Source organism: Leuresthes tenuis, unplaced genomic scaffold (assembly GCF_036924035.1).
Source record: "Leuresthes tenuis unplaced genomic scaffold, fLeuTen1.0.hap1 SCAF_13, whole genome shotgun sequence".
Classification (NCBI taxonomy): Eukaryota; Metazoa; Chordata; class Actinopteri; order Atheriniformes; family Atherinopsidae; genus Leuresthes; species Leuresthes tenuis.
In genome coordinates this window covers 20,925,727-20,941,305 of record NW_027325367.1, presented here as the reverse complement: position 1 = coordinate 20,941,305, position 15,579 = coordinate 20,925,727, and the positions used below count along the sequence as shown (strand labels likewise).

At 38.5% G+C, this 15,579-nt stretch overlaps 1 protein-coding gene across 3 annotated transcripts in view; it reads left to right on the top strand.

The window, feature by feature from the left end:
• The first annotated feature begins 2,580 nt into the window (after positions 1-2,580).
• lbr (lamin B receptor) overlaps positions 2,581-15,579 on the top strand; it is a 36,480-nt gene continuing 23,481 nt past the window's right edge. For 2 of the 3 annotated variants that reach the window (XM_072362617.1, XM_072362615.1), the window contains exons 1-4: positions 2,581-2,725; positions 10,741-10,915; positions 11,556-11,753; positions 14,639-14,710. In XM_072362617.1, coding sequence (XP_072218718.1) covers positions 10,751-10,915; positions 11,556-11,753; positions 14,639-14,710 — 435 coding nt within the window. In that variant the 5' untranslated portion in view covers positions 2,581-2,725; positions 10,741-10,750. The remainder of the gene's footprint in view (positions 2,726-10,740; positions 10,916-11,555; positions 11,754-14,638; positions 14,711-15,579) is intronic. The other variant, XM_072362616.1, reaches the window with a different exon arrangement.

The window sequence follows — 15,579 nt, the reverse complement described above, 5'->3', positions numbered from 1 at the left end:
GTGTAAGATAGATAGATAGACATATGTTCAAAAGTTGGCTTTCCTTAACTAGAGGGAACAGATTAGGTTGATTAGATTAGGTACTATCATCAACATAATAGTGTAATAGGGCTTGGGTGTCTATTTTAAATACTGAAGGAAATATGAAGCATTTGTATATATCATCCCTCTGTCCCAGGACAGTTCATTCCTTTTTATTTCTAATCCATGACTTGATGAAATTCATTCTCCAGTTTTACATTGTAACTCATTTGCAAATCATTTAGGATGAGGGTAATGTTCTCTGATAACAAACAAAACAAGCCTAAAAGGCAACTAAAGCCTAAAAGTCATTATGATGTTTTATTGCTCCTTAAGACTCTGAAAATGGCCAGATTTAAATAACAGAATTTAAAAAAAATTCTGGGGGAGCATGCCCCCGAATTCGCCTAGAAGTTCTGACTTGTGACCTCAGTATTTTTTGATATGAGGACATACGACACTGGACTGATGTAAATATGTAAAGATCAAACATTTGTTGATCATTCAACATTACTTGAAAAAAAACCAACATGTTCAATGGTTGTTTTTTTTTTTGCTTTAACTCGTCACGCTTATATTTTACTACATGTTTCTATTGTCGGATAGAGGTTAGTGATGTGTCGTTCGCGAACGATTCGTTCAATATTAACTAATCGTTTATATGACTCGGGAGTAACGAGTAGTCTCAGTGAGTGATTCGTTCGTTTTCACGCAGTACCCTTCCTCCCCATATGACAGGCGGCTGCTGCATAAACTCAGTCAGCACGACAGGAAACAGAAATGATTAATTCATTTCCATGCAGTACCCTCTCTCGCCACATGGCAGGCGGCAGCTGCATAAGCTCAGTCAGCAGGACAGGAAACAGTTTTGATTCGTTCCTCGCACAGGAAACAGTTTTGATTCGTTTACGAGTCAACTCCTCGGGTTACTGCTCCTCGCACAGGAAACAGTATTGATTCGTTCACGAGTCAACTCCTCGGGTTACTGCTCCTCGCACAGGAAACAGTTTTGATTCGTTCACGAGTCAACTTGGGTTATGGCTCCTCGCACAGGAAACAGTTTTGATTCGTTCACGAGTCAACTCCTCGGGTTACTGCTCCTCGCACAGGAAACAGTATTGATTCGTTCACGAGTCAACTCCTCGGGTTACTGCTCCTCGCACAGGAAACAGTTTTGATTCGTTCACGAGTCAACTTGGGTTATGGCTCCTCGCACAGGAAACAGTTTTGATTCGTTCACAACTCAACTGCTGGCGGCTGGCAGCTAAAAACACTGTGAGATCGGGATGTAGCCTAGCGACAGGATGTCAATAAATGATGTGGAAAGGAAGCTCAAAGAAGGTCTTTACAGCACAAAGACAAAGCAAGGCAAGTGTGATATTTGGACAAGTTTCTCAATTGTCCGTGAATCTCTTTATTAATAGCCTATAAAATGACGTGTTTTCTCCTGCGGGACGGGAGAAGACACAAAATCAATGCATTTCTTTTATTGTGCGGGCATAAATTCTCAAAGTTTTGCGGCTGCAGCCGGGAGTGTAACACACACGTTGCGGTGGTAATGGTCAGAAATTCAGCGGGAGCGGGGTGAAGAAAACAGTCCCGCACAGGACTCTACTGTGGATTGAGAAACGAAGGAGGAAATGAATGTCTGATTTGTGATGTCCATTCATTTGTCATGAAATCATAATTAATTAGTGGTCTTCGGTTCTTGTAGATATGTATAGTGTTGTGTGTAAATAGATAAATGATAATGTAATAATGTGAATAGATACTTTTGAAAATTATATCAACATATTGATTTTGTGTTATACTCTACCATAAAATAATATAATAATAATAACAATAATAATAATAAGACACAATAAATGCACTATTTAACATTTTAGGGAACTTATTGTTACTTTTTTTCTCTATTAATTGTGTTACTAATTGTCAAAATCAATGTGAGTTTTACATTCACTTGTTCTCTACCAGCTGTCACGTGACAGGGCCGAACGATCGTTCTCGTTCGTTAATTTGTCACGTGACAGCTACTGAGTCAGTGTCGGGCTTTAAACAACAATGGCAGGGAGGATACAGACACAAGTCACCTTATTGTGTATTTGCTTTCCCAGGTTTTCACATGGTTTGAATTGTTTGTGGCATTTTGTATATTGTACTTTATCAGCTCAGCTGAAGCAAACTATGTTTCCTTCAGTGTTAAGTGTTTAGAACCGTGGCCGTTTTGTGCAACGCCCACAGTAGGGTTACAGCGCCACCTGCTGGAAAAATGAACGAAATGATTCGTTCAAAGATTCGTTCAATTTACTGTTCGAGAGTAAATGATCCGATTCAGCCAAAAGAGTCAAAGTTCCCAACACTAATAGAGGTTTCTTTAAATTACACCACTTTGGCTGACGGTAATTTGACACCAGTAAACAAAGCAGTCGTGACTTTCTCAAAACCAATCCAAACGCATATAGAATCCACTATCAACCAATGAGAGTACAGAATCATTTCAAATGATCGCTGAGCTACCCAATTGGAAGTCTTCGCGCCTTCCTTGGGACTGGTGGGTTTTAGCCGTAGAGGGAGGGAGGTTAAGGTTGACGTCAAACGTTAGCAAAGTTCTTTAAAAAAATAGGTCTGATTTATTACTTCGTTTTTTTCGTGAGATTTGTTTTTCCATTTTTATTACTTATTTGAAATATTTGTGCAACGTGAGGTAAGTGCATCTACCCGTTACATATGCTTGTGTTGTTAATAGCAAATCGCTTTGCATTTCTCTTTGTTGGAAAATTGGGGTTTAGCCGTGGCTAACTCCAGCTTGCTGTAACGGTGCCCTGGGTTGAGACTAATGTCTGGAATATTAACTTATTTGTACAAGTATAATTGCTGCTGTAATTGGTAATCTATGGGTGTGGGGGCAATCATTTTATCTTGATGGTGAAAGTCTCGTTGATTTATTTTTTTGACAGTTTGGGTTAAGCTTATTTTTAAGTTGACTACACCTTTGTGAACGGGCAGTTTGTCAACATTTAGATTAACATACGTAACCTCAGAATGTGCAGAAATTAGACGGTGTCTGCAATGTAAACGGCAGATTCAAACTGACTGTAATTCTTAAACTCAGTCAGCTTTTCAGTTACCTGTTTATCGCTTGGGTTAAAATCCTATGACTGAATGTATTGAAATGAGTTACTGAATTACATGCTGTCAAACTTATTCAGACTTGCGCACTTCGCATATATGGTTTCTTTAGCGTATGATTTGGTTTATTGTCCAACTGTATTTGAACGCATGACGACCCCCCTTCCCCCCCCCCCACTTTTTTTTTTGTTGCTTGTTGACTGTATCAAAACTATGAAGGCTAGAAAAGCCATTGTAAGGCGTATTTCGTTAAAGACACTGTTCCTATAACCTACGTTTAAATTATAACATAAATAGCATATTATTCAATAATCCGGTGCGGAACAACTACCAACTTTTCAAACTTTGAGGCAGAACTGGTCAGGGAAAGTAAATGTAATGAAAGTTGTGTCTACAGTTGTTGTATCTCACAATAACTAAATAAAACGAGATATAAATGCATGACGTGGATTTGTCTTTGATGCGAAGTTATCATTAAACATTGATTGTTAAATGCTCTAAACCTATTTCTGATAATAAGAATGTTGTAAACTGTCATGGTACTGTACAATTTCGTAACATTAGATTTCATGATGCTTAAGTACTTATTTCTGTTGTGGCCCAAAATAATTTACAAAGTTATACCTTCCAGGTGGGAGTTTACATCTTAATTCACTTGTTACATTGGAAAAAGGCTGCATACCAGTTGGAGCTCAGTTGCAGTTTTCAGAGCAAAGCTTGTGTTGGTGTTTCCATCTGGCTTTTATTCAAAACACCTCCCATGTTACAGTATTATAGATTGAGATCAAATAGGAAACTTTAATCTTCAGGATTCAGCACAGAGTTCTGATGTCTTCTTTGTGGATACTCATTTTTCAGAGAGTTGGATCAATCCCAGGTGAATAAGGGCTCAGGGCTCCCCACTGATGTTTTTGTATTGGTTTCACTGGCACACCTACCTGTTTGTTTTAGGTTAATCCCACAAAATTTATTGCATCCAAATACTTCATGGTTTCTTTAACACCACATTAATACATTTGAAAGATTACTATTTTTACATCTCCCATACTCGGGACAGGAATATAGTTTCAGGTAGAATTTACTTTTATATACTTACATGGTTGCATTTAATCGATACTTGTTCTAAATGTAAACATTTAAATGGACTTACATTTATTGAAAGTAATCTCCTCTGTGGCTACATAAGCAAACAATGAATTGTATTATGTCTCACTCCTTACTGCCTTGGTTTACAACAGCCTAATGCTGAAATACTGCAGAAATGCAGGCCTCTTTGTTGGTTAGAGTCAGACGACTGTCACAAAAGAGGACATGTTTCTTCGAAAGGCTTTTTCAACCTTTTAACTCAGAATTCAGATGCAGTACATCTTCGTTGGTTTTTCTAATCATACCTAAGCAATGGAAACTTGCTTAGGTACTTTTTAAAATGTGTTTATTTTGACCTTTTTATCTTCTATTGGCTCTGACTCTGAGTTTGATACTGCCTCTGATGCTTGGTCAGTATAACTTTTTGCACTAGCTTGTGTTTGTTTTTCGTTTTACCAGTTTACACATTTTAAGCCAGAGGTGAAGAACCATCCCCTTTCTGCCTTTAATTGGCCCTGCATTTGTTGCATGTACCTGGAGGCTGACTGAAAATTTAAGACTCTCCTAGCCTGTTTGAAATGTTCATGCTGATTGAACTGTTTGAGCACTCTCTGTTAATCACTAACTCCAGTCTTTTGTTTTGAGATTGTAAAGGCTTACATGAGGTTATTGAGTTACAGATCAGGTTTGATAGCAATTACAGCATTTTAGTTGTCGATAGTCAACTCTCATTATACTGTTTAGCTTAAAGAGTACTTTGAATACAGGGAAAGTATAATTTTGTGTAAGATAAATAACTAAGCATAAGAAATGTGCCATCTGAACTACACATAACCACCTCAAAGCAGACTCTACCAGTTAGCTGTCATTTACTGAGGCAATTCTATGTTCACCACTGGAATGTTAATAAGCATAGCTCCTTAAGCTGTCATTAGGGTGTGTAACAAAATTTACCATCTGACAGAATTGAAGGTGAAAACTCACTCTTGGTGAAGCAAAAGCTGTTGTCTTGGATGTGAAATCTTGGAAGTCACTGCTTGCTTTCCTCCAGCAGCTGAATATGCTTATTAAAGCATCATTAATTAAACCTGTTGTTGCAAATTGGAATGTGTCCAGTGTGGTGGTCTGGCTCTTACAGTAGCAAGGTGTGATGTCAATAAGGGAGTTGGTATAAAATAAAAAGGGATTTTTCTAAAATTATTTTTTTGTTTGTTTGTTTTTTAATTGAGCTCGGTGTAACACAAATGTCTATGTATTGTTGAACTCGTATGTTTACAATGATGTACAGAATTATTTGGATAACAAGCACTGGTTTCAGCAGGATTGCAGAGAAATCGCATTTGTTCATGGAACAGACCTGGTGGCTAACAGTTCAGCTTAGTTTCTTTTATCTGTGCAGTGGGTGGTGTGAAGTTCTTTGCCTGGTTGACTGTGACTTGAATAGAACATGCCTTTTAACACACACACACTCAGCTTTGGGTAAACCTATCAGGGACACCATGTCAGCAGTTCTGTCATAGTATGGTGGTTTTCTAGACACAGAGTCCCACTGTTCCATAATGCTGACATTACAAAGCCTATTCTCATCGTGTACAACAGTGCGCTCTATCATAGCATTTTAACATTCTAACATGTTAGCAATTATAAGTTAACGGTCCACTCAATACATTTTGAAATTGTTAAACATAAATACATTGTTTGCTCTGGTCACTAAACATTAACGCTGTTTGTAGCGAGAGCAGATGTGTACCTGTTGAGTAGAGAACATATAAGTGGACGGATACAGGAGGTGAAGCAGATACTATAGGTGTGTGTGTATGCAGAGTTGTAAATAAAGAGAACTGCAGACCGACAGATGTCTCCCGTCGGGAACTATACAGACTGCCTTAACACGGAATGTTACATGGTGTCAGAAGAGTGCTGAATCCCGTCTCAGATGGTCAGACGGCAAGGGTGCATATTGGAACAGGGACTGTTAGTGGTCCAGCTCAGACACCCAGGTCTTACAACATAGACCTGCCGTCAGGAAGTCTCAGGAGAAACTGATCTCACATCAGGGTCGTTTCAGAGACTGCCAGAGAGACTAGATTGGTCCGGACCATAAGGCCACCGTACAGAATGGATTTGTAGACTAGATAGAAAGCTGTGGTTTGTTTCACAGGGCAGAATAAACCCTGCACAGCTTGGGGACCCAGGTAGTCAACCCGACCCCTAGATAGAAAAACAAACAAACAAAAAAAACAAAAAATGTTATTTGATGTTATGCCAGATGTTAGCCAGAAGGTATGTTTACAGGTGTTAATGTGCGTTACTGAAGAAGAAAAAAAAAACAGAGAGGAAAGGAAAAGTAATGCTGGTTACTTGAATATTTAGTGCTTAGGTTTACTATGTTTACTGTTCATGTTTATTAACAAATATGGTAAAACAAAATAAGTTCTTTTGAGAGTCAGACAGTTAACTAAAGGGGGGAGATGTAGCGAGAGTAGATGTGTACCTGTTTAGTAGGGACGAAGCAGATGCTATAGGTGTGTGTATGCAGAGTTGAGATAAAAAAAATAAAGAGAACTGCAGACCGACAGATGTCTCCCGTCTGGAACACAGACGGCCTGAACACGGCATGTTACACTGTTTAAACTAGGAATGTGCGTGAAGACCTACATAAATAGAAATAAAATGAAAACTTAACTTAATCAAAAACTTAATCAAATCAAGAACTGGAAAAAACTTGTTAAATCACTTCCAATGACCAGAGCTGATGTTTGATTACAGTTAATTGGTATTTAACACAGTTATTCCATACTAAATCATTTGTTTAAAACATTTTGATATTTCCTCAGGTGAGTATCTGGAGCTGCAAAGATAGATAATTACAAACTGAACAGTTTACACAAGAACGCAAAGTTCATATCATGTCAGACCACTATACCCCATGCAAGATCAGTGTGCGGTCCTAGTTTGCATTCTTAGTTTGATCGATAAAGGGAGTCTGAAGCAGTTATTTGATTCAAATTCGACAGTACAGGATTGGCAACACAGATGTGCGTTGTCCCATTGTGGAGAAAACGAGAAGAAACTAGAGGCGAGGTCTGAGCTTCTACGAATACCTTTAGATTATTCTGTTAGATATACTGAGATGGTGCCCATAATTTTGCTCAATGTTATTGAGTCTTTAAGGACATCCTTGCATGGCAATTCTTTATTTACCTTTGTCTGTCATTTTCTTTTGCTTTGACATTCATGACAGGGGTGATCAAGTTCAAACATTTATTGTCCCAAGGGGTGAAATTTGGTTTGAATCAGTGGTTAAGAAAAGGCACAAAATAAGACTTAACACAGACATGAAACACGAGTATTTGCAGACAACCTAACCAACTTTAGCCACACTTGCACTAAGAAATTTGTCTGTGTAGTCCATTAAAATGTGAAAACAATGGAATGATAAATATTTAAAAGAATATATATTTCAGTGCAGCTTAAAGTGTCATGAATGATCTAGTTATTGGTTAAGTGCATTGATTGCACTAGGGACAAAAGAAAACTTCTTTCTCTATTGCACTTTGCCCTTGGTAGCCTATACCTCCGACAAGATTGAAGTGTAAAAATGTCCTCCAATAGGGGATGGTCATTGCACGTTGGAATGGACCTTGCCTTATTCACCAACTGCCCCATATTTGTGACAGAGATAGTTGTTGGATGCCAATGATCTTACTGGCTGCGTTTATAATACAGGACAGGCTATTTTTGTTTTGCACTGGGAGATTACCATACCAGCAGACAAGGCAAAAAGTTAAAATAGACTGAATGAATAACCTATAAAATGGAACCATCAATGTTTTGTCTACATTAAAAGCCCCCAGTCTCCTCAAAAAGTACAGTCATGCTGACCCTTCTTGCAGATTGCAGTTGTGTTTAGATCTAATTTGTGATTCCTGTCCAAAACTGTTCTCAGGTACTTTTAACAGTTCACACTTTCCACAAGTGAGACCTTAATTATTTTTGGGGCAGCTGGATAGGAGGTTTTCCGGAAGTCAATGGCCATGTCTTTGGTTTTGCTGATGTTTAACTTGAGGAAGTGGTTGTCACACCACTCCACAAAGTAATCCACCATGATGAACCGCTCCATCCTGTAGCAGACTAATTAAAACCGTATCATCTGCAAACTTAAGGAGGTGTTAGTTTTCATAGACAATCCTGCAGTCATTAGTGTATAGAATGTACAGAAGAGGGGACAAGACACATCCCTGGGGAGAACCTGTTGATGACAGTCGTTTATTAGACAGGATAACATTTGCTCTGACTGCTTGGGGCCTACTTGTTAAGAAGTCCAAAATCCATCTCACCAACCCTGCATCAAGTTTGAAGATGGACAAGAGTGGGCCTGATATGCAAATTGCAATAAGTCAAGCTGGGCCTGAACATTAGTACTAATTACCTTCTTGACTTAATCCTCAAAACTTTTCATCACAATTGAGGTTGAAGCCACAGGTCGAAAGTTATTTAGTTCTTTTAGGGATGTGTTTTTAGGCACAGGTACAATAATAGATTCCTTCCATAGCTTAGGGACCTGCTGAGCAAGAGACACATTATATATATATCTGTAAAAACATTGCATAATTGATCAGCAAAGACTTTCAGAAGTTTGCCAGTGATCCTATCAGGCCCAAGGCTCTTTTTAATGTAACATTTGAAAAACATAAATCTGAGTGAGTGTACATTAATATTTCACTGAGGACATTGTTCAAAGTGCTAAACACATCATTATGTACGTTTCAATCAAACTCATCATTAAAACGCAGCTAGAAATCATTCAGGACATTTGCAATCTCTAGATTAGACTCAAAACATCTATGTTAATCCTCTTATCTCCCTTTTGATTTGTCATGACTTTCATGCTCTCCCATACTGATTTTTATATAATTGCAATGAAGTTTATCTTCTGTTTTTTGTTTTTATACTGTAATTTGGCCCTCTTAATCTCTAGTTTGGCTTCTTTTTTTTGCCTCTGCTTTCTCCTTATCATTGCCATTTAAAAAAAAAAAAAAAAAAAAAAAAAAAAAAGGTTGTTGCTTGTTTGACCAAGGTTTACTATTGGGAAAGACCCTAACATGTTTTGTTGGGATGGGATCTTTCAGGTAAAGAATATATGACGAGATCACCTCAACTCTCCCATCCAGATCTGCACCTTCACTAAAAACATCCCAATCTGTGCATTCCAAGGCTCCTTTGAGCTCATTTATAGCATTTTCTGTCCACATCTCCACTGTCCTAGTGGCTACTTTACCCCTTTTAAGAAGTGGCTTGTAGGTAGGGATAAGAAGAATGGTGTTGAGCAAAGAGGAGGCAGGGCTACAGATTTGTAAGCTCCTTTAACTGAACCATAGTATAGATCAATAGTTTTGTTAATTCTGGTAGGGCAAGATATATACTGAGAGAAATTTATTAAAATTGCCAAGCATGAAACAAGGTGCATCAGGCGAGAGAGACCGTAGTTTCTGTGTGACTTTCTGAATAGTAGTGACTGCATTTTTTGCTTTAGCTCTGGGATGAATATACACAACAGTGATAAATATTTCTGGAAATTCACGGGGGTACAGACAACAGCTCAATGTCTTCAGTGATGTTCTTACACTCCCCCTTTACATTTACGCGTGACATCCGCATTTCTGTCTAGTCTCACCGGAGTCCCAAAACTGGTGAGAGTGAGGTCAGTATCCAAGTCCAGTGAAGTTAGCCAGGTCTCGTTAAATGCCATGATACAGGCATCTCTGAAGTTCTCCAGGTTGGTAACGCTAGGCTGTATCTCGTCCATTTTATTCCTAATGGTCTGAGCATTACAGAGCAGCGTCGTTGGAAGTGGTATGCGGTGGAGTTTCAGGCGCTTCAGCCTGCGTTTAACCCCGCTACGTCTTCCTAGTTTCCGGGCCTTCCGTTTGACATTAGAATCCTTTGTATGAAAGTCCTCACATTGACGGAAAATATTTTCTGTTAGGCTGTCCTTTGTTAAGGATTTCAGTTGCAACGGTGGCTGCTGTTGGTACCTTAGATCCAGTAAGAATTCCCGTGAATACTGGATCCACCCAGTATATAAGTGGCATGGATCAAACAAACTTTGAGCCAAGGTCAACAAAGTCGATGTGAAAAACAGCAATAGCTCCATTTCCAACTTAAAAAAAAAAAAATTAAACTAAGTGAAGTGCGGTGAAAATCAGAGATTGGGTTGCATAAACACTGAGTAGGCCACAATAAACGACATTAAACAACCTTTAAACAACAAACAGACGGACCACTTCTGCTAGTCGCCACACGCGTATTCCATTGAGCTTTATAGTGCCATTATAGACACAATTCTCTTGTGCCAAATTAAAGATGCTTATTTAACGTCTTGTTTCTTCAACTGGCAATGTCTGCTGCATTTGTATCTCTGCTCTTCCTTCCCAAACTTATGTCCTGCTCTTCAATGTATCTTCAGATCTCCTTTATCTCTTATGGTTTACTCTTTGCCAGGTTTTTGAGGATGCCTACTCAAAAGTACCAGAAAGGGGACAAGGTGATGGGTCGCTGGCCTGGCAGTAGCCTGTACTATGAGGTCAAGGTGCTCGGCTTTGATGCAAAAAGTCGACTCTACACTGTCATCTACAAGGATGGTACAGAGCTTGAGCTCAAGGAGCAAGATGTCATGGTAGGACCACTGGAAGAAAGACTTAAGGGCACTTTCACACCAAACAGTTTGGTCCGCTTTAAAAGGACAACAGCACAGCAGCTATGAGCTAACAGTGCAATAGTATGCGTTCATTCACTCGTTCGTCTTAAAGTATTGGTGAAATAGACAGATAATGCCTTATTTGGAGGCTGCATTGTCTAAGCCCCGTTTACTCCGTTATATGGATCTCGAAGAATCTAAATATCTTCCGAAGGACGCTGACTTTCACCAAGCTGTTCTCGGTGAATAGATGAACATATTTCATGCCAGAAATAAGGTCTAGGTTTAAAAATACCGGAGTTCCCCTTTAAGGTGTGACATTTTTAGATATTCCCTGAACTGTCCTGGTGTGAAAGCGCTCTTAGAAACTGTTCGTATCCTTCTCTGTTTCAGTTTTAAAGGTTTGATGGTCAGTTTTTTCAAATGTATTTATTTATGTTTAATGACATGTGTGTGTATTATATGCATCTATGTATGTGTGTTTTTTAAAGTTAGTTTCAAAACCACATAAGTATTGATAGGTTTTCCCTGTCTTAGCTTGTCCTTTCACTTATAGTCCCTCCACAAAACAAGCTTGTTTTTATATTTTATATTTTTTCTCCATGCCAACTTTCATCAGAGTCTCACTGGCTTCCAGACTCGTTCTCGTTCCCGCTCTCGCTCACCAGGACGTCGTCGCAGCCGATCACGCTCACCTGCAAGGAGCACACGCCGTTCATCCTCTCGTACAGCTTCCACTGCCATAACAGAGATTGCACCATCCTCTCGTAGGGATTCAAGGTTTAAGGATACGCTAGAAGTCAGGCTCAGCCCCATGGTAAGTGCCAAGTGTGTCATTAGCATTCATTTATTGGAGCACATATCCTTCCTGGAGCAAATGTTTTCTGCCTCAGCTGACATTTTCCCATACCTGCACCTATTAACAGGGGAATATACAACAAATATATTCAGTGAAGAACTGTAATGTTGCACGAGTTGCTGATATTGGGCATGTTTAACAAACAGACATCTGGCTGTAATCTTTGTTGAGGCAGTTATGATGCTCACTTTCATATTCTGGCTCAAACATATACAATTGGATTTTAGGATGGTGTCATGCTTGAAAACATAGCGTATGTCAAAGTTTTTCCTTTGTTTAGGAGTTGCAGCTGCCTCAATAGTGTAACCACGAGTAGTGTGCATTCATCAAGATATTCTCCGCTCCACAAGCCTCTAGGAATTAAAAATTTCAGAAGCACTTCACCCACATCGTTTTCACTAAGAGGTTTACGCCCGTTGGTCTGAAATTATTACAATTTCAAGTTATGATGGTTGTAGAGCAAATCTAGATGTATCCAAGATTAAGAATGAAATGACTGGAAATAATTATGCCACGTCCTCTTCAAAGTAAAAAGGCCTTATTTGCTGCATTTGTTGTTTTGAACATTTTAAAAAAACAAAAAGAAAAAAAATGGTTCTATGTTGGTTTGGTTGGTTTGGTTTTGGTCACCTCTTATCAGGGTTCTTCCTGGCTTAAAATGAGGTGGTGCTGGTACCTGATTGTGGGCTCACAGGTGCACATGTACCGTGCCTTCAACTGGCAAGCAAGTGTTTTACCAGCAGTCTATTTTAGGAGTTGTAATTACATGAATTAAAAAAATGACAAGTATTATTTTAAAGCATATTCATTTATTATTTTTATGTGCTTTTTTTTAACATTCAGTCCAGTTACATGGCAGCTTAACCACCATTTAATTGCACAAGGCACAACCAGTGGCAGCACATTTGGCCCTCCTTGGTTTCATCCTGTAGAACCTGCTGATGCAGTCTTTATACTCAAAGACCTCCTGGTTTGGACCATCAATGGCCACCTTACAGCATACATCCAGGTGCCTCTTTCTTAAGTCTGTTGCGCAGGGGTGTTTTTATCTTAAAAAAATAAAATGAAATAAAAAAAGTTCATGTATTATCAACTTTGCATTATTCTGGTGTAGACATGAATTGTGATAGTGTTCTCAATCATATCTTACAATCTTGAGTGCAGAAAATAGCCTCTCAACATTTGTTGAACTGTATTGCTTTCGTATCTGACTTATTTACCGTATCTCATCAATAACACGAATTATTACGTTTTAGCTGCCTGTCTTCAGTGTCTATTCTGATGTGACAATACATTTCCCTGCCTAGTCCAGTATAAGAATTCAAATCAACAGTCGGACGGCGACTACAATTTAACAGTAATGATGCAATCTTCTTCTCAAAAAGATGAAGTAAATGAACAATATTCAATTATATAATACTAGATAAATTTAGGATCTGGAAGCTGCACCTCGCTCGAGAAGTTTTTCATCATCCCGCTGATTTACGGCGCTGCACAAGCCTATTTTCATCCTGAACTCTGCTGCTGGGGCTACATTTTCAGCACTCCAAGACCATAAAATTCAGTGACACTAATTGGCCAAATATTTATTAATTAACTCTGGCAGCAGTACACGTTTGGCTGCACTGCTTGGGCGCTCTGACCAGCGCCCCATCACAGAAAGCCTCTATAAATATTAATTAATTTTTCATTAATGCTTCATCCTATTCAGGGGTCTTGATCCTATCTAGTTGCCCTCTGACGACAGACAGGGTAAACCCAGGACTGGACACCAGTCGTACAAGACAAACATTCACACGTGCACTTGTAGTGTCACCGTTGTGTCAGTATGTTGCCATTATTTGGAAATTTTAGTTTGTTTATTTTGGTATTGATTCTGATAATAACCCTGTCTCACTTCCACACACACATACTCAGACCAGAGCTGAGGACTCGGACTCGTGACTCGGACTCGAGTTGCACTTAATTTTCACTAAACTGTGACTTCAGACTCGACTTGGACTCGACCTCAAAAGAGTTCAAACTTGACTTAGACTCGAGACTCACGAATAACCTTTATTTCATGTTATTATTGTTAGTCTCATTATTTGTCTGTCATCTTTTTGTACGATATCTGAGCTAGATGTAAATGGCAACGTCACGCGCATGCGCCATGTGTGAAGCACACATCTTCAGTATCATACATTTGATGCGTTACTTCAGGATCAGACAATGGCGAGTGCGAAAAGTTCACCTCGAATGCCTCGAATCATAACGTATGGATACAATGCCTTCATACAGAAGTTACAGTCTCCATAGTGTTGCCCAATCTGTAAAAGGTTAGCCTATGTAGACTAGTAAAAGCATAGCTATGTGATAATCACGTATATCTATATATTTATTTATATAGCACCTTTCATACAGCAGTGTGGTTCAAAGTGGTTTACAGCAAGTTGATTGACAAGTCGATTATAGTAATAATGATAATACAGTTATTTTATTTGAAGAAAATACAGTTATGAAATTGAAATAATTCTTTGTAGGCATATGTGTTTCTTCAAGTCACATATCAGTAGATTCTATTTACTGAACCTACAATTGATAAATTTTTATAGTGTCCTATATGGAGGATTGTGCAGCTCTAAAGTTAAAATTTGAATTTGATTTATTGCTGGCGAAAGACTAGAGACTTCACTTGGACTTGACCCTCAAAGACTTGTGACTTGACTTGGACTTGCAAAAATGATTTGTGAACGCCTCTGACTCAGACACGCTCGTCCACTTCTATTTCTCACATTGCAGTAATTTTTCATATGTCCCTTTTTTCTCTCTTTCTGATCTTTGTCCATTGATGGGAAACGAAGGCAACTGAAAACAATATCACCGATAAACTTGAAAAGGGAGAGGAGAATAACAGTGCTAGCAAACAAAACGAGGTGAGTTTTCTCTTGTTATAAAAAGAAAATGTTTGTGTGGGAAAGGTTTGAATTTTCTTAGATGGAGCTGTCAATAATAAATGTATGAGTCACACTGACTTCACTGCTTTCAGTACCAAAACCAGAAGAAGAATGATAAACCAGATTAATCAAACCAACAAAAGTATGTCTAGAAATTTGGAAAGTATTTTACAATTAAAGAAACAAAACAGATATTCTAGATTAGATGGGCAGACTACAGGCCAGGTACCAAAACTGGCCATCTCAATTCAGCATGTGACATCCTCAAATGAAAACCATTATAATCGCTAAAGAAATCAATTTGAAAAAAATGCAGTTTACTGTATACAAAATGTATACTGTCAATAAATTATAAAAAAAGAAAAGATAAACCTATGAGAACAGTAAATGTGGGGGTTTACAGCCTTTTTACATGCTTTTATCTTTTTAATGAAAGTTAAAGTATTTTTCACTTTCACCAAATGTGAGACTGAGATGTAGTGACAATAGATAATGACTACATGACAATGTCTGCGAATTAAAAAGAGCAGAAAACTTTTCTCCAAACTGATCATTTACTTGTAATTGTGCAATGAAATTAAATAACTACAAGGTTGAGTGACCTTGATTAACTTTGTTCTATTTTTGCAAGACCCATGCACATGGCCTAGGTTTGTTAAGTGATGAATATGGTGGATACTCATTGGCTTAGAGAATGATTGACAGTTGAATCCACCAACGAGTGAATTGACCTTAAAAGCACTTGCTCCGTCCAAGAAGGCGGTGCATGCTGCCTTTGTGGGCAGATGATAAGATTGGTAAATCCCAAAACCCTCCGCATACATGACAGATACATGACCAACTATGTA